The sequence below is a fragment of the Oryza sativa genome, chromosome 2 (assembly GCF_034140825.1).
Source record: "Oryza sativa Japonica Group chromosome 2, ASM3414082v1".
Classification (NCBI taxonomy): Eukaryota; Viridiplantae; Streptophyta; class Magnoliopsida; order Poales; family Poaceae; genus Oryza; species Oryza sativa.
This window is the reverse complement of record NC_089036.1, coordinates 18619913-18644225: the sequence shown is the minus strand read 5'-3', so window position 1 is coordinate 18644225 and position 24313 is coordinate 18619913. Positions and strand designations below refer to the sequence as shown.

The 24313-nt window shown below is 43.2% G+C and overlaps 2 protein-coding genes, 1 long non-coding RNA gene and 1 pseudogene across 3 annotated transcripts; 2 read left to right on the top strand and 2 right to left on the bottom strand.

The window, feature by feature from the left end:
* Positions 1 to 864: 864 nt before the first annotated feature.
* LOC107275403 (uncharacterized) lies at positions 865 to 1285 on the bottom strand. The gene has a single exon (XM_015768310.3). The coding sequence runs from the start codon at positions 1244 to 1246 to the stop codon at positions 1034 to 1036; it is 213 nt and encodes a 70-aa protein (XP_015623796.1). The 5' UTR covers positions 1247 to 1285; the 3' UTR covers positions 865 to 1033.
* Positions 1286 to 1548: 263 nt separating this feature from the next.
* Positions 1549 to 3421, top strand: LOC112937992 (uncharacterized). Its single transcript, XR_003241024.2, has 4 exons — positions 1549 to 1837; positions 2301 to 2357; positions 2524 to 3036; positions 3131 to 3421. It is a non-coding gene; the product is annotated as an uncharacterized lncRNA (long non-coding RNA).
* A 2702-nt stretch (positions 3422 to 6123) lies between these two features.
* On the bottom strand, positions 6124 to 9799 carry LOC107279954 (receptor kinase-like protein Xa21; annotated as a pseudogene).
* Positions 9800 to 16227: 6428 nt separating this feature from the next.
* On the top strand, positions 16228 to 20138 carry LOC9270682 (uncharacterized). The gene is made up of 4 exons (XM_015767244.3): positions 16228 to 16391; positions 16634 to 18375; positions 18463 to 19545; positions 19618 to 20138. The coding sequence occupies exons 2-3, from the start codon at positions 16705 to 16707 to the stop codon at positions 18487 to 18489; spliced, it is 1698 nt and encodes a 565-aa protein (XP_015622730.1). The 5' UTR covers positions 16228 to 16391; positions 16634 to 16704; the 3' UTR covers positions 18490 to 19545; positions 19618 to 20138.
* The last annotated feature ends 4175 nt before the right edge of the window (positions 20139 to 24313 follow it).

The window sequence follows — 24313 nt, the reverse complement described above, 5'->3', positions numbered from 1 at the left end:
TAGAAATTGGCTCTTCTCCGAGTATAGTCCCAATCCTCCCTATTTATCAAGGTTGGCTCCAAATCCTCTTCTTTGTTTGTAGTCATCAGGCCATTGGACCAGTGGATATAATGTTTTATAGCTGCCATATCCAACCACCTGGCGCTGGTGAGCCATGAGAGGTGAGTAATGACGTAATGTGAGCGGCTCAGCGAAGTGGTATGAGCACCTAGCCAAGGCGATGCTACATTGTTTGTTTTTACTTTTATGCCTTTTCTATGCTCCGCTTTTACCTTTTTATTTGTTCTAGCATCGTATGGTCACGAGACTATTTTTTGAAGGTTGAGGATGACAATTGGTTGTGTGAGCTGAACCGAAGAGAGGCAGGTCGAGCGCAGAGAGATAGCGGACTAGGCTAGGGCTGAAAAAGAATGTGTACCCGTTGCATCGCACGGGCATTTTTCTAGTGTGTGTATATATATATATATATATATATATATATATATATATATATATATATATATATATATATATATATATATATATATATATATATATATATATATATATATATATATATATATATATATATATATATATATATATATATATATATATATATATATATATATATATATATATATATATATATATATATATATATATATATATATATATATATATATATATATATATATATATATATATATATATATATGAACTGGAGATACTCTAGCATGTAACCTTGATCAACTATATATAGACCCTCCTGTAGAATCACACAGCCTGTAAATGGTGTCGTCCGGGCGCCTCAATGAAAAGGAAGCATATATCCATATATTAATCTGCAGAAAGCTAGTAGCTTGCAATAAAGATGAAATGTACTGTACGGATCGATTAAACGTACGATTACAATATGATATAGGTGCTATGTGCATATGACACCTCCTCCAGTTCTCCTATTACTTTCAGTGGCAACAGGCTTATTAGAGTACATGCAGGTGAGGTAAACGCACGTACGTACGTACATGCGTCAGATCGATCGGAGCTACGGCTAGCCGGCACGGACGTGGATGCCAATGGCGACGACGAGGACGGTGAAGAGGACGAAGAAGAAGACGGCGTGGACGAGGACGGAGACGCCGCTGGTGCACATGTTGCCGAACTCCACCACCCTCGTCCTCGCCGGCACCTGGAACAGAAGCCCCGGCGACAGCAGGATGAACAGTATCACCGCCACCACCACCGGACCCCAGTCCACCGCCATAGCCAAATATAATATATATACTCCTACAGATGTGCTTGCTAGATATGCCTTATGAACACATGCAGTGCAAGTGCTCGTGCCTTTGTAAATATATATATGTGCTCACTGAATTTTGATTGATATAGCTGGCCTTTCTACAACACGAACCCCCCTCCACCAACGCATGGGTTGCAACGGATCTCTCATGCGTTGCTGGGTCCACAACTACCAGGAACTGAGTCAATCCAGCAACGCAACGACCGTATGAGCTCCCCAATTGCTCGGCCCACTAAGCCTACCAAACTGGCCAACCCTAACTCCCTGCTGCGGATCCAGAAAGGTATCGCCGAATCCCCCATCCCCTCCAATCTCTCACGGCGCGGTGGGTGCAAGCCGACTCGCCGAATCGCCGTCGTCAACCTCCGGGAATGGCATGGTCTCAAGGCATGGTGTCGTGGGAATGGGATGCACGGGTAGGGCGCTAGGCACGGCGGCATGGGAGGAGTTGACAGGGTGCAGCGACAGGCGAGTGACGGCGCACAGATGGGGGCCATCCATTCTGGCCGGAACGACGGCAGCTGTGCGAGAAGGATAAATACCGTGTAGATCAAGGTTTGCTCTCTGCTCCTGAATTCTCTGTTGCTCTGAGCTGCTCTGTTCCTCTGCAGATCTACTGCATTTGTTTCTTTTTTTTGTTGTGTCCATGGCGCATATGATTTACAAACCCTTCCTGCAGCACTCAACCAATAGTAATTAGGTTGCTAATTTTTGTTCCACGGAGAAGTCTACAACTTCCTCTAATAATCTTAGATATATGGGTATGATCAAGCCACAAATAAAGATACATATGCATGTAAAAAATGAAGCAGTATTTTCATCTTGCTGATTAATACATACAGTCAGATGTATTGAAGGAATTGCTCATCTTCTTTTTTCCATAAGATTGATATTGTAAATAACATGTAAGGCTTATAAGATTGATATTGTAAACCTATACCCTGGTCTTCTGAGCTCTAACAACAATTTTTCCTATGTTACTTACACCTAAATAGCCATGTTCTGACTGCATAAATAGCCATGTTCTGACTGCAGGAGAGCACGGAGCTCATAAACAATGGGGTTGTGTCCTATGGTAATAATTCCTGAAACTGAAACTTCGTTCTAGTAATATTAATTCAAGAACCAATATCATATATACATACTTCACAGATTTTATACATCTATGTTAATTCTGATATATGTGATAGCTGTATTAACTTAATCAATTAATTGTTTTGATCTGCCAACCCTTTTTGCAGGGGACAACAACATAGAGAATTACAGAGATACCTCCAGAAAGCCTGCAACCTGTAAACAGTCAGCCGTCTTAAACTCTTTCCCGTTTGGTGTCCTAGACTTGTAGCATTTAAAAGTGATGTCATATATATACTCGTATCACAATACTGCATCAGTGATAAATGTAAGCTCGTCAATTTCATTTGATTAGATCAACTATAACTTGGTATGCTACGGAAGAGCATGTACAGTCAAAAATCATATAAGACTAGCGGCACTATTGGTTAAAATTTATCTTCAGTACCAGAAAGAAAGAAATCATGCAACTTATCCTACTATCCTCATAACTAAACCTTATTCCAAAAACTATTTAATGAAGCGATGAAGGTGTTAATTTCTAATCTAGTATAAAACTAATGTTCCTGCTTCTTGTTAGTTCCCAAATAAAGTACATAAGTGCTAAGATTTTCAATGTGCCATTTTTCTTCAGCAAAAGACATACAATACATAATCCTGAAGATGCTTCAAACTAAAAGGTAATCAAATAGCTTTCATTTTGTTTACTACTATCAGTGGTTTCTGTTATCTCCTCCACTCTTTGATACTTACAAGTAAGTGTTGATCTTTCAGGCCTAAATAGACAAGGAAGATATCATATTTTGGACATTTGCCTATAGCATGGGAATACTGAAGCAAAGTTTGTGGAAAATGATATATAATATTTTTATTGTAAGGCTAGACTAGTCAAAGCAAAGTTTGTGGAAAATGATATATAATATTTTTATTGTAAGGCTAGACTAGTCAGTATTATGTTGTGGTGTATTGACAAATTGTATCTCTCTGAGATCTTTGTAATGAATATTGAGATTTGTACTTATAATATATGAATTATTATTTTTAAATGGAATCAGTTGTACATCATATTGCAATGAATTATTAATTGAAAATTGGCATGTGAGTAATGATCACTAGCAATTGAAAATAGCAGTGCATATAAATCTTCTGGTATTGTTGGCACCCTGTTGCTAACTTGCAACGGATATTTACAACGCTTATGTATATATTGCTAGCGAACAACAATGTATAGACCCTAGCAACGCCAGCATAGGCAACACATACTAAATGCGTTACTATAGATCTTTGCAGCGCTTATATGGACTTGTAGCAATACATAAATCCGTTGCTAGAGGGGGGTTCCTGTTGTAGTTACAAGTGCAGATGATCACTGAAGAAGAAGATAATGTTTCAGCACGAGGGGGTGATCTGGTGAGTAAAGCAAAAGGGTCAGAAGGATGAGATGTAGCTGTAATGCTCTATGTGCTGTGTATAGCTTTTCTTCTCTTCTCCTCCGGCCTTTTGCAGAAAAATTGCTTTGCAGTGATCTGTCATATATCGTGCATTGGTTCTTTCTTTAGCTAGCTAATCTGCTTTTCTATGTGTTCTGATGTGGCAAAAATAAAGGTACCTAGCAGGGCCAAGAATGGATGATATGTTAGTGACAACAATGAAATAGTATCTGATTAAGTTTTTGAGTCCAGGTCAATTTGGCTAAATTCTAGGTGCCTCGGGTAACAAAACAGCTTATGGCCAACGAAACTGTGAAGGATGTAGGATAAAACAAGACTAAACAAACCTACCGGGGGTGTCTCTGTGTGTGGGTGGGTGGGTGGGTGTGTGTGTGTGGGGGGGGGTGAATGGTATGGAAAGCCAAAAGCCCAAAACTTTCTGCCGAATTAAAAGTTACTTTCAAAGTTGATGAAGATCTCGACGTAGTCGGTCTAATCGCCATGTCACACCGATCTGACTGGTGTTGTCCAACCGGTCGGACCGCCGCTTCCTCGCCTGCTGCTGCTCGCCGCCGCTGGTCTGACCGCCGCCACATCGCCAGTTAGACCGCCAATGTCTCGCCGGTTAGACCGCTCGATAAACTTCGGTCAAACCGTCGGGATCCAGAAAAACATGTATCGACGAAACTCTCTTGAAAGTAGATTAACTTTGTTACATCTATATGTGTTTACGAAGTGCATCTAAAGCACTCCTCTTTCAACTCTCGAACTAGGATTGAAACCTTGAAACAAACCCTAACTTTTCTCTTTCAAAAATCGATATCCTCATCTATTTATACCCATAACATGATTGCCCCTAGCCACGAATCCAACTCACACAAAAAGTCCTAATCCCCTATGAAACCTTTCCGTACAAGAAACAAACTTTGCAAACTCCAATCTTTCCAAACTTAGACTCCAATCCAAATTTGACTCATCTTTCCATATGACCATAACACCATGTACGTATATGCCATATGGAAACCTTCACCTCCAAGTGCATTGTTCTCTAGCCTGAGCATCCTGCGTGATATCTTTGACTGTCTAGACCTTAACTTGTCCCAAGCATTGTTCTCTAGCCTGAGCATCATGCGTGATATCTTTGACTGTCTAGACCTTAACTTCTCCCAAGCCTAGTTCCGATCCATCACCGACTATACTCCCATGGTCTCAAGCAACGCCTGCACATGAACAACAAAGAAACTCTATATCCGAGTATAAGTTCGCACCAACTTGACTCACATCAGCACACAATAGTATCTCATACGAATAGAAACTATCTAGAAGCCATATCATGAAGCAATCTAGAAATTCCACGAAAATAACCTGGAAGCGACTCCCACCTAGATTCTGCCGGTTTGACCGTCGGGCAGCCTGGTCAGACCGCTCGGACACCTCCGGGCTGACAGGTGGCACCCGCTCAGTCAGACCGGCAACCCAGTGCCGACCACCGCATTGTTCACCGTCCGAAACACATCACCGCATTTTCACAAACACTTACCTTTGACAATTCTTCATCACTGTCAGGGTTATGGATACCACATACCTAATAGTAGTTGACTAAATCTCGGCAGGATCCACCACATGCCATGTCTTATACGGAAATTGACATCGAGGGAGTTCCGGATAAGTAAAGACAACCAGAGTTCTACATGGAAACGACAAGTACTACTCGGATTGCATCCATATTGGTTTCCCTAGTTCTACTTGGACAAGGGGACACCTATGGGTATAAATACAAGCCCCCTAGGAGGACAGGGGGACACCCACCACGAGACAATCAACTCCCAACACAATCAACATAGAAGCCTAAATACGCCAAGACAAGCTGCCGGATATCGACATCAGAGATACGCCTGGATCGACCCTATCTGGTACCTTCAGAGGCCGGCCGTAGGGATCTAGCACTGTCTCTGATTCCGTCGGGCGTGAGCTCGAGGAGGAAGGCTACCCTGTTGTCGACTACGAGTCAGACCTTCAGACCGCCATGTCGACAACAGTTAGATAAGCTACCCCACATATTGTACTGGTGTGAGTATGGTGAATAAAAAGCAACATCGGCTCCGGCCAACAGGATGTAGGGCTATTACCTGATAGCTCAGGGGCCCGAACCTGTATAAAAATCCTCGTCCCCATCTCTTTTACCTCAGTCTCGCATATATCCTAGCACCGACGATCCCCATACTATGCAAATACTAGAATTACGACGTCAAACGTCGACAATCACCACGAGCACCGCATTTTCACGAACAATTACCTTTGACAATTGTTCATCACCACGATTAAATCATCACATGATTTCACAAAGCGCAATGCAAGAGCACTGGATTATCATCAGTACTATTCTCGTTTATGAAATTGATTATTTTGTTTCCTTGGTCATATAAATAAAACACAAAGATTACATTTAGCCCATACTCTACATGATTAATTATGCGCAAAAAAACCAAGAAGAAAAATACAAAGTGTGGAAACAGTAAGAAAAATATATCCTTGATGTTCTTGAAATACTTTGTAGTTACGGACTAGAGTAGTCATGCACTAAGTTTGCTGAGTGCCCTGAACTGTTAGGTTGGATTCATAATCCGTCTTGACCTTGTGCAACTTCTTGACCACCTCAATAATTGATACTCTTTTTTCAGGCAAGTCACTGGAGCATAGCAATCCCAGCTCAACTATTGACACAATGCATCTGTCCAACATGTTCGAGGAGACGTCCAAGGCTGTTCCAATGTCGCCGATCCCATTTGTTTTCTCATCTTGTAGCAGCTTGTGGTCAACAACATCAACAAGCCGAGCCGGAAATGCATCAAAAACCCATTGCCTGAGGCTTAGCTCTCCATCAAACATGGGATCTGTAGGCCTTTTCGCAGTTAAAACTTCAAGTAACAAGATACCATAGCTGAACACATCGCTCATCCGTGATGCTTTTCCTATCAATCCGTACTCTTTAACAAATAAAAGATAAATATTATGAGAAATATAAATTAGTTCATGAAGAATCAAATGACTGCTGCAAGAAGAGATATGCTTATTTATACCTGGAGCCATGTAGCCGATTGTCCCGGGCATACTAGCAGAGATAACGGAGGTGTCATCTCCTAGCAACAATTTTGCGATGCCAAAATCCGCGAGATGAGCAGTGAGCTCCTCATCGAGCAACACATTGCTTGGTTTCAAGTCGCAATGCAAGACAACATCAACATGACGATGGTGTAGATATTCCAATGCCATTGACACATCTAGCATTATGTTTAACCTCTCCCGGAATCCTAAGAATGACCTACCTTCCGAATGTAGAAGCATCTCCAAGCTACCATTTGGCATGTATTGAAGGACCAGTGCTCTGAAGTCCAGATTGGAGCAGGTGCTAAGTATCTTCACCAAGTTTCTGTGTCGCGCCATGCGCAATGCATCGCACTCGACATCGAAGCTTCTGGTGGCTCTCTCTGATTGCACTTTAAGAACTTTTATTGCAACAATCAAACCGTTGCTTAGCTGGCCCTTGAAAACCTTTCCAAAGTTCCCGATACCAAGTAGATTGCCTTCACTGAAGTTGTGAGTAGCACGAACAATTTCATGGTAGGAAACCAATATGTGGTTATTAATTCCACCGATAACACTTGAAGGGGCAGGTAACTCTTTTCTTGTCTTAAATTTTCCTTTGAGCATTAGATACAAGAAAACAGAAGCAACAATAATGAATGTTACAATGCTGGGAAGAACATATTTCAGGATTTGTAGTTTGCCAGAACGAGAATTGCTTGCACATGCTGAAAATCCTAGGCGTGGCAAACCACAAAGAGCTCTGTTTCCTACCAAGGATTCAAGAGTGATGTTTGAGAAGACACCTCTTTCCGGTATCTGACCTTCTAGCTTGTTGAAAGAAAGGTTCAGGCTAGTGAGGTAAGTGACATTGGCTAAAGACTCTGGAATGGTTCCCACAAGAGAATTGTCAGACAAATCTAACGTCACTAAGCTAGTTAACTTACCAATTGTATATGGTATTTTGTCTTGCAATAGGTTATGAGAAAGATTCAAGGATGTCAGCATCTCAAGTTGTCCTAGTGAGGTAGGAATGCTTCCTGATATTTGGTTCGTTGAAAGATCAATTTGGACAATTGCTTGCATGCTCCCAATATCAGTTGCCAATGCTCCACTTATGGAGTTATGAGACAAGTCAAGCTGTACAAGCTTATAGGGATGGAAGAAGATAGGTTGTTTCGGGGTAGAGATAAGCTCCGGAGATTGCTGAGATTGCCTATTCCACCAGGGATGGATGCAACAAATTTGTTACCACCTAAGTACAACTCTACCAAACTGCTTAGCATGCCAACTTCTGTTGGGATAGATCCTGTCATGAGGTTATCATGGAGGTTGAGCATTTGGAGATTCTTCATTTGCATCATGTGTGTGGGGATCGTTTCAGTTAGTTGGTTTGCGTAGAGATATATCGCGATGAGGTTGCTTAAATTTGCCATGGTAGGTGGCAAGCCACCTGTGATTTGGTTGCTATGCGCCACAAAAGAATCCAATTTGCTCGACAAGTTCCCCACACTGTCAGGGATCCTGCCTGTGTAAGAGTTCATCGCTATGTCTACATATTCGAGTCTCCTACAGTTGGAAAGTGAAGCAAGGAAATGAAGATCTCCTTCAAGATTGTTCGCTTCGACATTGAGATAACGAAGCATTCCAAGGTTACCAAATGTTATTGGTATGGTGCCATTCAAACGGTTTTGAGCCAAATCCAACTGTAAGACCAAGGATAGGTTCCCAAGAGATGGTGGAATAGAACCAGTTAGTTGGTTCGCTGCAAGATTCAACCATGTCAGTTGTGCCAACTGTCCTAATTCTACCGGGATCTCTCCCGTTAGCTGGGAGTCAACAAGGTCCAATTGACTAAGTTGAGTGAGATTGCTCAATGCAGGCGGGATTGTCCCTGCAATGCTATTTCCACCCAAGGAAATAAGGGTAAGTTGTGGCAATCGAGTCAACCATGCGGGGATGACATCCTCGAACAAATTGTAGGACAAGGAAAGTACCCGAAGAAACCGGCACGCGGCAAGGCCCGAAGGGATCCTTCCCTGGAATTCGTTCCTAGAGAGGGAAAATACTTGCAGCATGGGCAGATGGAAGCTTGTATTGTCAGGGATAGTGCCAGTGAGATTTTGGGTCTTTGCAAGGGCGATGACCTGGAGCTCAGACATGTTGAAGATGCCAGGTGGCAGAGGACCAGATAAGCTGTTGTCTTGAAGAACGAGTAGCGTGAGACCGGACAGAGATGCTATGCTGTCTGGTATTTTCCCCGAGAGGCTATTGTTGCCGAGGTTGAGTACGCTCAGCAATGGTGTGTTGTTGAAAACGCTGTCCGGTATTGGCCCGCTTAAGTAGTTGGTGTCAAGACGGATGTATCTTAGGGTACCCAAATTTTGCAGCTCCCGAGGGATCTGACCTGACAGATGGTTATGGTACAGGTCAAGTTGCTGGAGGCTCGTGAGGTTGCCCATAGCACCAGGAATAGTACCCGACAAGCTATTTCTGTTGAGGTTGAGGTACTGGAGACGACTGAGCCGGCCGAGCTCCGGTGGTATTTCCCCGGTGAGGCTAGCGTTGGTGAGGTTGAGGATAGAGAGGAAAGACAGGTTACCGAGGCTCGGGGAGAGCCCGCCATGGAGCGGCACGTTGGGCAGCGCAAGGGCGGTGACGCGACCGTGGCCGCGCTTGCCGCAGGACACGCCGGCCCAGTGGCACGAGGGCGTGCCGCTGGTCCAGTTCAGGCGAAGCACCCCGAGCGGGTCGGAGAGCCCCGCCTTGAACGCGAGCAGCGCCGTGGCATCGCTGTCGTCGCCCGAGGACGGCGAAGGTGCCGCCGCCGTGGCTGCCGCGAGAGCTGTGAGCACGTAGACTGCGACGACGAGGGCCATGCGATCGAGCGCTTATCTGGGACCAGCAGGTTTGTTTGTTTTGAGGTGGCCGGCCGTCAATTCTCCATTATATAGTCACACCAATGATCGATCTGTGGCTCCATAAGTCCATAGTTGGCAGGCTAAGAAAATTATCCCCTCCTTTGAATTCCACCTTACCGTGCAAACCGGGGCAAGGAAGTTATAGCGCTGTTGACTAATTGAAGACTATACCGTGCAAAAAGGACAAAAATAAATAAATAAAATCTACGGCCGTCCTAATTAAACTCTCGCCAGTTCCCACCAAACATACTGTTAGCAAACCACCCATGAAGACTTTTCTCTTTTAAGATAATGCAATAAAACATTCCGGCCTTTAACTTCCTACAAACGCTCTCATGCCGTCACATGACGCTCTAAAAACGCTCTCAAGCGCTCTAATAAAATAGAGAAAATCTTAGAAATTCTAAGGAAAAGAAAAAAATGTAACCCTCAATCTATTATATAATTAAAGGAATAGAAAAATGAGCCTCCACGTTCGCTCTCATGGCCTAGAAATTCTCACATTAATCGGAGAAAAAGAAAAGACAGAGTCCATATAGAATAGAAATACAATTTAAAATAGCTGAAATTCGGAATTAAAAAATAAGGAATATTAGAAGAGGAGACTAGAGTCTATATAGAAATACAATTTAGAAATAGTTGAAATTCAGAATTAAAAAATAAGGAATATTAGAATAGGAGACTAGAGTCCATATAGAAATACAATTAGGAAATAACTGAAATTCAGAATTAAAAATAAGGAATATTAAAAGTAGAGTATATAGGCCATATAGTAATACAATTAGGAAATAACTGAAATTCGGAATTAAAAATAAGGAATATTAGAAGTAGAGTATAGAGTCGATATAGAAATACAATTAGAAAATAACTGAAAATCGAAATTAAAAATAAGGAATATTTGAAGTAGAGTATAGAGTCCATATAGAAATACAATTAAGAAAAAAAGAAATTCGGAATTAAAAAATAAAGAATATTAAAAGTAGAGTATAGAGTCCATATAGAAATACAATTAAGAAAAAAATAGAAATTCGAAATTAAAAAATAAGGAATATTACAAGTAGAGTATAGAGTCCATATAGGAATTTAAAACTAACTAAAATTTAGAATGAACATAATAAAATTAAAAGTAGAGTTTAGAGTTCGTATAAAAATACAATTTACAAATAACTAAAGTTCGAAATTTAGAAAAACATGGGAATAAGAGTAACTGAAATAAGAATAACATGGGAATAAGTCAATACAGAAATACAATTTAGAAGTAACTGAAATTCGAAATTAAAAATTAAAGAATATTGAAAGATGAGTTTAGTGTCCACATAGAAATAAAATTAGAAATAATAAAAATTCAGAAATAAAAATAAATAGTATTGGAAGAAGAGCATAGAGTCTATATAGAAATACAATTTACAGAAAATTCGAAATTAAAAAAAAGAAATATTAAAAGACGAGTCTAGAGTCCATATAGGAAATATATAATTTACAAATAACTAAAATTTGATATTAAAAATAATTAATAACTAACACGTATATAAAATACAATATGAATATTACACATTAGTAGTTTTGTAAAGTTATTGCAAAATTTAAAATTATGTTGTCATTTTAATATATTTGAATAATATAATGAGAAAACATTTATACTATTGTATGAGAGAAAATATAATGCTGCTAGCCGCGCAATCTGCGCGGGCCACCATGCTAGTTTTCATTTAAGCTGATGGACCCATTAGTTTACACCGTTAGATTAGATCCATTATAAATTGTAATCTATCCCTCCTAATTTATCTCTCCTAATTTACCATGTAATACTTACCTAGAAAATATTAGCCGAAATAAGCCAAGAAGGCATACGTACACAGAGTTAACAACCACAAACGAGAAAAGAAGAAATGATATGCAGCAAAAAAGGAAAAAAAACATACTGCATATATACGTACTAGGTACTGGAAAAAAAACATTGCTTTTTAAACTGGATTTTCACTTCCTCTCTACTCCCTCGGGGCTCCGGGTTGATAATACTTGTCGTTTTAGACAAGGGTGAGGTCAAACTTTTCAATCTTTGATTATAAATTATTTTTAAAATATTTATTTTTCAAACATGGTGATTACATGTATAAATTAGTCTTAAAAATTATTTTAATAAAATCGTATATTTGTTAACATTTTTATACATATTATAATGAAAAATATTGGTCAAAGTTGTTTTTTGGAGACCGTGCCCTTGTACAAAACGACAAGTATTATTAACTCGGAGAGAGTTTTTTTTTTATGACGGCCAACATTAAATATTTAGTGAAACTACCGAAAGAAAACAACGATTTTAAACTAGATTTTCTATTATACTTCCTCTGGATTTTTTTTTCTTTCTCATGATCAACGTCAAATATTTAGTGAACGTGGTAGTATAAGAAAAATATATTACTTCATCAAACATGCACACACAAAAATAGATCTATAATATGATATAAAATATCAAATAAACGTATCATTTCACACTACAATTGTTGAGTGCAGATATATTTAATTTATTTGCATCAATGGGCCTACATTGATAGTTCAAGATGAAATAATGAGTAATTAATATATTACTTGGGACATATTGTCAGGAACACAAATAAAAAAGTATTGTTTAAAAATATGTCACTTTTTTTCTAGCAAAACACATTTAGGATTTTAGCCGTTAATAACTCAATCCACGTTTTTTATTTGTACATTTTTAAGTACATAAGTAATAAATTTAAGGTTGAATTCTAAAGTGCTTATCAGATTGGCTCTCCCTCATTTATCTTGAGCATGTTCTCCTAACTATTAAATTGTGCATGTTTTGCAAATACTTTCTATACTTTTTTTAAAAAGAATCTATTTTCATCTTTGTAATATCTAATACTTAAATTAATCTTGCGTTGATGACCTACATTATTTTCCATGCCTAAGTTAGGAGATAAATTAGATTATTTATACTATAAAATATAAAATTGAAGAATAAAGTTAACTATATTATTAAAAAATTCATTAGTTTGGATCCGATATATTCTACGGACTAGTTATTGTTCATTAATCAAAACATTTTTAAGAAAAAAAGAAAATGAGTTTTGTTGTCTCCTCGCAATTTCTTATCTATTAAACTAAAACAGAAACAACCAAGGATTTTTTTTACAAACACAGCACGCGCACACCCTACCCCTTTGAGTACCTCCAAAAGACTAAGCGGACACATTTTGAGATTGACGATGTCACCATGAGCGTCTTGCTATTGACGGATATGTCACCTACCACTGAAAAAATAATTAGCCATAAATGCGAGCACCGATGTCATGTCTAGGATTTGAACCAGGTGGGCACCACAAGAAATCTAACTAATTGAGTTGCGCTCACTTTGCAATAACATTGGATATTAAAACAACCATAATTTTGAAGCTACATTACTGAAATACTTCTATGCCTATTAAACCGGTGAACTATTATTTATAACCATTAGATCTATCTTATATAAAAGTTAAGCATGTATTCATGGTACATGACATTTCCAAAATATTATATTACTGCACAATTATATTTCATCATCAACTCCGATGCTATGAATATTCCACTTTAAGTACTGTTAATGATTTTAGAGCAAAGAGAATTCGAAAAAAAAATTCTCCTTGACATTTCTGATTATTAAATACATTGTAATTTAGGTTTTCTCCTGGTTAACCAAAGTCATTTCTATAGACGATTTATTGGTGAATTAGGAACTATGAAAAAGGGGAAACTTCGGGAGTGACAGAGGTAGACCGAGCTGGGCTGCGCGCGCAGGTGGTGTGGCAGCGCACCACGGCGGTGGGCTGCGCGCTCGCCACCTGCACCGGCGTAAGGGAGGCGAGGCAGGGAGAGAAGAGAGAGAGGATTGGGGAAAGAGAGAATAGAGAGAGGTAGAGGGTTTACAGGTAGGGTCCACTATTTTTTTTAAAAAAAATGCTGACTAGGCTACCACATAGGACTAAAACCACCCCGGATAAAAAATGCTGACTAGGCTGCCACATAGGACTAAAACCACCGCGGATTGATCCGAGGGTGTTATTTGTCCGGTTTCAATTATTAAGGGTGAAAAATGCCTTGTTTTGTGGTTCAAGGGTGTAATCTGGTTGACCGTGATAGTTCAGGAGGGTATTTCGTACTTCTTATCCCATGATGGAACCACCAGGGGCTTGATCATAAGCCTGTGACTTCAACGATGAAATCAAAATAGCCGAGTCAGTCTCAATATCAATATCATTTATCCCTTGTACTAAGGCAGCTTGTAAAGCAGCCAAACAAATCTGAAACAAATGGATGTGCTGAAACTGGAGCTTGTTTGGCTGCTCTACAAGCTGCCTTAGTACAAGGGATAAATGATATTGATATTGAGACTGACTCGGCTATTTTGATTTCATCGTTGAAGTCCCAGGCGGGAAAAGTCCATTTTACACCCTCGAACTCCTATGTTTGTCTAAAATACACTCCCAAACTCCAAAACCGAATATAATATACCTCTCAACTGTCAATACCGGATACTTTACCCCCTAGAGCTGTTTCTGCGGTGGTTTTTGCACACGTGGATGACACTTTGGATGCCACATCAGCGCACAGGATGTTTTGACCAACTTTTTCACAAGCTGCAGTGGCAGCGGCGCAGGGAAGGAGCATCTCCGACAAGCTGCTGCGGTCATCGGCGGAGGAGGTCTGCGCGCCAGCGGAGATGGCTGAGCAGGGAGGAAGCCACAGCAAGCAGGTGCTATTTGCGGCTGAGTCGGCCGACGGAACAAGCTTTGGCGGCACCGCACACGCTCGACACCGTCACGCGGCCGTCCAGGCGCGCCGCCGCGAGCATGGGGTGGAGGTTAACCATCGTGGGGACGAGGAAATACGCGTTCCCGAGGGACCTAACCAGGACGTCGTCGCTGGTCATGATGCACGTGATCCTAGTCACCGGGAGGAACCGCACGACATGCTCCAGTTACTCGTTCGGGACGGTGAGGATGTCCTCCTCTCCGGGGTTCACCAGCGATCGCAACAGCCGATGGTCCGTGCCGCTGCTGAACACGCGCACATGCTTGCTCTGCTTAGACTGAACAATCTTGGCGAGCACTGACGATGAGTTCTCCGGCGAAGGGATCGTGCTGGTGCCAACAAAAATCCCTGCTCATCATTGGAGTAGAAAATTCAGTGTAGGATGGGCAAACACAACAGATGATTTCTGAATTCTGAATCTCTAATTACTGACAAAGTGCAAAAAGATAAAAGTTCAGTTGGTTCTTCAGTATAATTAAGCCTGTTAATCCATGCCTGTTAATCTCTAATTAAGCCTGTTAGTACTTTCGTCAGACACAACAGGGAGGCCTCCTTTCAGCCGGTCTTAGCCACCACCTGAGCCGGCGGTGAGAACCCCAGCCACCGCTGCCGCCCCACGCCTTCTTCATTGCTTCAAAGACGCAAGACGTGCCTGCTTCCTCGCTGTTTCAAAGAACAATGAACAAGGAGAGAGAAAGAACGAATGTATAAGAGAGAACGCAGGATATATTACTCTATTTCATCCGACCTGGCGAAGGACTGATGTGGCATCCGAAGTGTCATCCACATGTGCAAAAACCACTGCAAAACAGCTCTGGAGGTAAAATGTCCGGTATTTACAGTTGAGGGTATATTATATCCGGTTTTGAAGTTCGAGGGTGTATATTAGACAAGCATAAGATTTTGAGGGTGTAAAATAGACTTTTCCCTAGATAAAACAAATGGATGCACCATCGATGTTGAGCATCAGATTGCCATTCAAAGGAAGAGACCAGCGTTTACCAACTATGATTCCTTTGTTTGATTTATCTGGCACGGAAATCGCTAACTCACTGGTCATAACTTGAGTTCTATGAACAACTATCTCCTGTGTAAGACCTGGTTCACCTAAGTTGATCGAGCGTGCCACCAATTCCATAAAGAGCAGCACAATCTCCAGCCTCTGCGCTGGTCTTATCTTAGATTTTCGGTTTCAAAAAATATCTTAGATTTTTTCCTTTTTTTTTTCCTGTCACTTTAGGCCCAAATTCTCTGAGAAGATATGAGCACGAAATGTGATTGATCCATGCATGTCCACCTTTTGGCCCAAATTCCCTTCTCCTCGCTGTTCAGGATACGCTTTCTCGTTTCTGCAAGGAATAAGATCACTTTGACTCCCTCAACTGACCACGAAATCTAAATCGTATCCCTCAACCGCAATACCAGGAATCTTGACCCCCCCAACTTACAAAACCGGTGCACTTTGACTCCCAAGGCAGTTTTGCGGGTGGTTTTTGCCTACGTGGCACTTTGACCGCGTCAAATGTGCTGAGTCAGCTAGGGCGGTGTCGCTGACTAGTGGGGCCACCATTTGATGACTCACATCGAGTCGGGTAATAACCGCGCGCTCATCGGGCTCACTCCCAAATCCCTCACTTGCGTTGACCGAAACCCTAGACCGTCGTCTCACGGCGACGAGGAGGGCGACTCGAAGGGCAGGGCGACGGTGCAGGGTCCCGGACTGCGCAGGTCGGTCGGCGACGCCGCAGGTCTCGGTCGGATCTGGGTCCGCGTGGAGCAGCAGTGTAGGTAAGTTTTTTGCCTTAAACCGTGTTTGTTTGCAGTCTCCCTCCATTGTTTTATATTACGGCGGCCACATTGTTGGATTTCGTGGGGGTTCGTGGTGGTTGAGCATTGTTTATGTCGGGAAGTTGTAGATCCAGTGGATTAGGTCATATTATATTGTGCACTGCGTCTTTTGTGCTTTGGAAACTGGATTTATGATACTATAATAGTATGGGTGATAATTTTTTTTATCAATTTGCATGTAGGGTAACTGATTGGTGTTATCATAGACATCTTAGACACCCTGGTTGTCAGATTTCATTTCAATGGGGAGTTCATGTTGTCGGGAGGGCAGAAGAGTTACTGTGGCGGCCGTGAGGCAATGTCATTAATAGATCGAGATAAGGTATCTCTCCCAGAAATTGTAGGTCATCTTCGGGATCATACAAAGGTTTTGGATGGAACATTGCTGCATTGGTTGTTCCCAGGGAAAGATCTTAATGTTGGCTTGAGGGCACTGTTGGATGACACAGATTGCAAGTATATGTCTGATTGTATTTGTGAAGGAGGTGTTGCTGAGATTTATGCTGAGGAACCTATTGTAGTAGATGTGTCAGAGGATGATGAAGGCCGTGACTATGAGCTTGAGATGGAAGAGGAGGGTAAAAATGATTCTGAAGAGGATAGTCCTGCAGGCGATGGTGCTGAAGTAGCTGAACAAGTCCAAGAAGTTGGCATAGATGCAACCAATGGGGCTGAGCAAGGCCAAGAAGTTGGCATTGATGTAGGAAATGGGGATGAACAGGCTGTGGCTGACAAGAGGATAGTTGTTTGGAGAGAGGATAGTGATGTGGACCCAACCTTGCCAATCTTAACTGAGCCAAATGATGGGAGTGATTCTGACAATGAATATTTTCCAGGAGATGATGAGCCATCTGATGATGAGGAGGAGGCTGCCAACATAGACAAGCAGTACAAAGAGTTGAAGAAGAAGATAAAGGCAGGGAAAATAGCTGATTTGGATGACATTGGTTTTGAGGGGTTGCATTGTTTCCCAAATGTGCAAGCTGGTGGTGATGAAGGTGGTAATGAGACACCATATGAAGACAGTGATTCAGAACAATCCATAGATGAGCTTGGCAGTGATGGAGAGGTTACTACAAAAAAGAGCAAATATCCTAGGTACAAGAAGAAGGCAGGAGTGCCAACATTTGAATTAGGAACGAAATTTAGCTGCGAGAAGTTGTTCAGGAAAGCAGTTACTGCTTATGCTCTGAGTGAGAGGAAGGTGATCAACTTTATAAAAAGTGATCCAAAGAGGGTTAGAGCAAAGTGTGACTGGCCTAGCTGTCCTTGGGTCTGTCTACTGTCCAAGACATCAAGGTCACACAGTTGGCAGCTAGTTACCCTGGACAATTTGCATGCTTGCCCCCCTAGAAGAGACAATAAGTTGGTGACCTCAAGAAGGATTGCAGAGAAGTATGAGAAATTTATTGTGGCTAACCCTGGTTGGAACCTGTCTCACATGAAGGCAATAGTGCAGGAGGAGATGTTTGCTGATGCATCTATCTCCAAGCTGAAAAGAGCAAAAGCCTTGGTGATGCACAAAGTAATGGATGCAGCAAAGGGACAATACCAGAAACTGTTCAATTATCAGTTGGAGCTACTTAGAAGCAATCCAGGGAGCACTGTTGTAGTTAACAGAGAGGTGGGACTGGATCCACCTGTAATCAAGAGGATATACATCTGCCTAGATGCACTTAGGAAAGGGTTTAAGGCTGGATGTAGGAAAGTAATAGGACTGGATGGATGCTTTTTCAAGGGTGCAACTAATGGTGAGCTGTTATGTGCCATAAGAAGGGATGCAAACAATCAAATGTATCATGTTGCTTGGGCTGTGGTAAACAAGGAGAACAACGAAGAATGGGACTGGTTCATGGACTTGTTGAGCAGAGACCTACAAGTTGGAGATGGAGAGGGTTGGTTGTTTATATCTGATCAGCAAAAGGTATACTCAAAACTGAATGATTAAATATTGATTCATCGCATGTCTGTCTCATATTGTTAACCTGTGAACCTGTTAATGTTATTGTAGGGTATTCTCAATGCTTTAGAGAAGTAGGCTCCACAGGCTGAGCACAGAAACTGTGCTAGGCACATATATGTTAACTGGAAGAGGCACTTCAGTGATAAGAAGTACCAGAAAAAATTTTGGAAATGTGCCAAGGCCCCTTGCAGGATGCTTTTCAACTTGGCTAGGGCAAAACTGGCTCAGCTTACACCTCCAGGTGCACAGGCTATCCTCAATACACATCCACAACACTGGAGCAGGGCTTGGTTTAAGGTAGGCTCAAACTGTGACTCTGTAGACAACAATATGTGTGAATCATTCAACAAATGGATCCTAGAAGCAAGATTTTTTCCTATTATCACAATGCTAGAAATAATTAGGAGGAAAGTGATGGGTAGGATCAGTGCACAAATTAAAAACTCTGCTAGGTAGAACACTGCTATTTGTCCTGGAATCTTGAAAAAACTTAATGTGTACATTGCTGAGTCAGCCTTTTGCCATGCCATATCAAATGGAGCTGACAAATTTGAAGTTAAGCATAATGAGAATAGATTCACTGTTCAGTTGAACAAAAAAGAATGTTCATGTGGATACTGGCAGTTGGCTGGGTTGCCTTGCCCCCATGCCATATCATGCATTTTCTTCAGGACAAACTCTTTAGATGCATACATTGCTGATTGCTACTCAGTTGCTGCATTCAAGAAAACCTATGAGCATTGCCTAGAGCCAGTTGAGGGCATGAGCAGCTGGCCTGAGGATGAAAGGGTACCTCTCAATGCTCCTGGATATATCAAAATGCCTGGTAGGCCTAAGACAGAGAGGAGAAGAGAGAGAGGTGAACCTCCTAAACCAACTAAGCTGTCAAAGATGGGCACAGTCATTAGGTGCAGGAAGTGCAAGCAAGTTGGTCACAACAGGACCTCTTGTGATAAACATCATGCAGGAGCGACATCAAACACAGCTCCTCAGCAAGGTAGCAATCCAGGACACAATTTGGTTCTATCAAACACACCCCAAAGTTGTGTCCAGGGTAGGAAAAGGAAGGCTACTTCAACTGCCAACACAACTGCTGTTAGCATGTCAAGGACACTGGCAACAAAGGAGAAGGTTAGTTCTGCCTCCTGTATTCTTGCAATTCATGCCAAACAATTGCATCTGTTATTAACCTATTTTTTGTAGGTACCTATGGAGTCCACCCAAGTTGTCAGGGTGAATGCAAAGGCCAAGATATCAACACAGCAAGGTGGATCAGCAACTCTCAACTTGCAAGCCATGGTGCCACAATCACAGGGATCTTCAAGTGCATCAATTTAGATAACATCTGGGAAGGCTTATGTTTCTGTCACTGCTGAAGAGCCACTGAGGAGGTCCAAGAAAACTGATACTTCAGGTCCATCCAAGAAGGCCAAAAAATCAAGTGCTGGAGCACTCCTCGTTATGCCACCATGGAAATCTGACAAACTTTGAGTCAGATTCCTATGTATGTTGCTATGCCAGACTATGAAGGCTTAATTATCACCTGTGATGTAATGGAGCTGACAATTAGGCTTAATTATGTGTGTTGAGCACCAGACTTAAATGTTTATGTGTGTGCTGTCATGTAATGCCATACCATATGGCCTTTTGCTACAACTATGTTTCAGTGCCAGACCTGAATTGGCCTATGTTCAATTGTCTGATTTAATGGAGTCATTTGTGCACCTGAGGTTCTAATGTGTGTTGACATTATGTTTGCTGCAAATGCCTCTAATATTAGGTACAAGTCAGACCATATAATGCTGAATTGTTAACTGGTCTTATGTGTGTTCACATTTTGCCCAACTTTACACATCTCATTACTGGTTCATTTCACTGATTCATTCAACTCAGTCAAAAATGGTCATTTCACTGATTCATTTCAACTCCGTTTGCTCAACTTGACACATCTCATTACTTCATACTTCATTGAACAGTAGATAGCACATTATGTCAGGGTTACGGGTCAGGCATACCCTCTACCCTTCGATATACGTTACGTATTGACATGGTATACCCACGCGTACGCGGATATTTCCTTTATGATCTAAGGAAACCTTTCACGAAATCAATAGACGAGAAGAGTCCTTCTCGTACAAGAACTGGGTCGCCAACGTATCGTGCCGGGTTTGACATGTTCGAGTCCTACTCGGAGAGTACCAAACCCGCGGTGTAAAAGGGACCCCCCGGGGAGGGCACAGATCATCGAATCTCAGAGCCAACACAACCCACACAGCCTACGAAGCCGGAGCCTGCGAGGAGCCAAGTCGACGAGAGCTAGTCGAATCAACTCAACTACAATCTCGCAAAATCCGCCGAGTTCCATCTTTTCCATTGTAACCTGTGTTTTCCACTATATAATCCCATATCAATTGGCTTAGGGCTATTACCTATCAAAGGGCCTGAACCAGTATAATTCTTGTCTTTTGATTGCTCGATGTCGTACTACGTAGATCCTTGTACCAGTGTACCCCAATACCCTCTATATCCGGTCTACGGGTATCACTCGTCGACAGTGGCGCACCAGGTAGGGGATCTTGGTACTCAAGGTTCTACTACTATGCCATCAAGCTTCGTCGACAACAACGCCAACACCAGCTTCAGCCAAGTACTCTCTACTTCAACAATGCTGGTATGGACTCAAGTCGGCGAAATCGTCTTCCCGGTTTACACCACGACGCCGATCTCAACCGGTCCTCCAATGACTGGAAACGAGAACGCAGTGGCTACGAACCAAGACGCCTCCATGTCGAAAAATCCACCTGTTGAAACGGAGGATGGATTACCGACTACATCCAAACTCGTGAAGGATTCCGATACGGCCAAACCTTGTCCCTCTGACATGCATCACGGGCCGACAAAGATGACTTCCGAAGTTAACAGGTCTTGGTGTCCTATCCACAAAACCAAGAAACATACCCTTCAAGATTGCTGGGTATTCATCAACGTCCGTGCTGAAATTCGTGCCTGCAAAGAACGCGGAATTCAGCGTACTTCTCCAACTCGGGATGTCTATTGTCCTATCCACAAGACAAAGAATCACGACCTCTCGAGCTGCAAAGTTCTCCTCGGCGCCATGAAAACTCCGTCTCCTAAGTGATACGTCCCCGTCAGGGATAACGGCAAGGAACAAGGAGCGACTCCGGCCTCAGATCGATTCGTTGGGGTAATCGATCTCGATCCCCACGAACCATCTGTTTTACATCTCCTCGAAGACTATGGGTCATCGACAACAAGTGCGGCGCAGGAGGTATTGCGTATCGATGACGTTGGCACGTCAGCACAAGCCAATGCGGAGGCGGCGAATCAATCGACTACTCCAGCCTAGCACATCAGAGTTGTTCAAGCCATACTGAGGGAAACTCCTTACGATCCCGTTCTAAACAAATACCTCGAGCGTTGGACGGAACGATTACGGGCATCGGTGACCAACCTCAGCAATGCGTTCGAAGAAGCCGCTACCGCAGCACACCAAGATCGATCACCAGTCGGCGATGCCAATGGTGAAGATCCGGAGCGGAGGGAATCACCTCGATAAGCTACCCCTCCACCTCGTGGCACTGGCGATCTTCGAGATCAAATCAATGGTCGCCGAGAAGCACGACGCACACGGGGTGACGCAAACCGCTCCCGGCGTCATGTCTCTTCGCGGCGCCATGATCGAGGAAATCGTCCAAACGAGGACCGAGACTACGACGATCGCGACCGGCGGGGGCCAGACAACACTGGTCATGGCCGTCGCCGCAACGACGACGATGAAGGAGATCGGCGTCGAGACAACAGCGAGAGACGACGACAGGATTCCCGGGATCCAGGTCGTCATCCTCGTAATCGTACGCCGGAACCAAGCGACCCATCGTCGTCATCATCATCATCCGCGTCCTCTTCATCGTCAGACAGACATCCACGAAGGTCACGCGACCACCGACAACCCACCGCTCCCAGTGCTGGGTGTAGGGCTTTCGGTCGTTCCCTACGTGATGTCCGATGGCCTGAGAGATGCCGACCTGGAGCTATTGAAAAGTATGATGGGAGCACCGACCCAGAAGAATTCCTTCAAGTCTACTCGACAGTGCTTTATGCTGCCGAAGCAGATGACAATGCGTTGGCGAATTATTTACCAACCGCGTTGAAGGGTTCTGTACGTTCGTGGCTGATGCATCTCCCCCCTACTCAATTTCTTCGTGGTCAGACCTGTGGCAACAATTCGTCACCAATTTCCAAGGAACATACAAGCGCCACGTGATCGAAGACGATTTACACGCGTTAACACAGAACTCAGGCGAATCATTGAGGGAATATGTTCGGCGCTTCAACGAGTGCAGGAACACCATCCCCGAGATTACCGACGCTTCTGTAATTCGCGCCTTTAAGTCCGGTGTCAGAGATCGCTACACTACCCAAGAGTTGGCAACAAGACGCATCACAACTACTCGAAGATTATTCGAGATCGTTGAACGGTGCGCCCACGTGGATGACGCGATAAGACGCCAGAACGACAAGCCGAAGACTAGGGGAGAGAAGAAATCAGCCGCAGACGCATTTGAGTCAAACAAGAAGAAAAATCGCAAAAACGGGAAAAGGAAAGCTCAAGCGGAAGTCCTCGCAGTAGAATACGCGAACCCTCCCAAGCGCCCGGACCCACAAGGCAGCGACACAAAGAAATCATGGTGCCCCATACACAAAACAGACAGACATTCTCTAGAGGATTGCCTTGTTTTCAAAAAGTCGCTCGAGAAGCACATGGCGTTTGAAAAAGGCAAGCGAGTACGCGTTGTCGAGAGGAACGAGGAGTCACCTCCTCACGAATCGGACTCTGCGTACCCAGACTCCGACCTCCACGTTTCACACATCTTCGGCGGCTCCACGACGTACTCCTCCAAGCGAGAATACAAGAAAGTGAAACGTGAAGTCTGTTCGACGTGGCAGGGGGCTGCACCCAGGATGAAGTGGTCTGAGCAGAAGATAGAGTTCTCGGAAGCAGACCATACCAAGACCTCTGTTATCCCAGGACGGTATCCGATCGTGGTCGAACCCACTATTCGGAACGTCAAGGTAGCACGGGTTCTCATCGACGGAGGCAGTTCGATCAACCTCCTCTTTGCCAGCACTCTGGATGCAATGGGAATTTCGCAAAGTGAGTTGACACCAACCGATCAACCCTTCCATGGAATTACTCCCCAATCATCGTCCAAACCTTTGGGCAAGATTACGTTGCTTGTGACCTTCGGCCAAGCCAACAACTTCAGAACAGAGCAGATCACCTTCGATGTCGCTGAATTCGATACAGCTTATAACACCATCATCGGGAGAACTGCACTTGCGAAGTTCATGGCCGCATCCCACTACGCATATCAAGTGCTCAAGATGCCGGGACCGAAGGGAACAATCACTATTCAGGGGAACGCAAAGCTGGCGGTGCAGTGCGACAAGCGGAGCCTCGACATGGTCGAGCAAACGCACACCCCACCCGCCACGTCTGAACCACCCAAGAAAGTGAGCAAGCCAAACAAGACGCCGAAACCGGACAGCGCCATCAAGATCGTTCCGCTCTCTAGTGCTAACCCCGACAAGACTGTCAAAATCGGGGCTACACTAGATGAGAAATAGGAACTCGCGCTCATCACCTTCTTCCGCGATAATGCCGACGTGTTCGCTTGGCAGCCGTCCGACATGCCGGGGGTCCCCAGGGAGGTGATTGAGCACAAACTAATGGTGCGACCCGATGCCAAGCCAGTAAAGCAAAGACTGCGGAGATTTGCACCAGATCGAAAACAAGCCATACGAGAAGAGCTCGACAAACTTCTCAAAGCTGGCTTCATCAGATAAGTACTCCATCCAGAGTGGCTTGCTAACCCAG

Excerpts from the sequence above, each read along its gene's own strand:
- LOC107275403 (XM_015768310.3), bottom strand. The coding sequence starts at position 1,246 with ATGGCGGTGGACTGGGGTCCGGTGGTGGTGGCGGTGATACTGTTCATC.
- LOC9270682 (XM_015767244.3), top strand. The coding sequence starts at position 16,705 with ATGTTGTCGGGAGGGCAGAAGAGTTACTGTGGCGGCCGTGAGGCAATG. Across the intron at positions 18,376-18,462 it reads TTATATCTGATCAGCAAAAG|GGTATTCTCAATGCTTTAGA; the intron begins GTATACTCAAAA and ends ATGTTATTGTAG.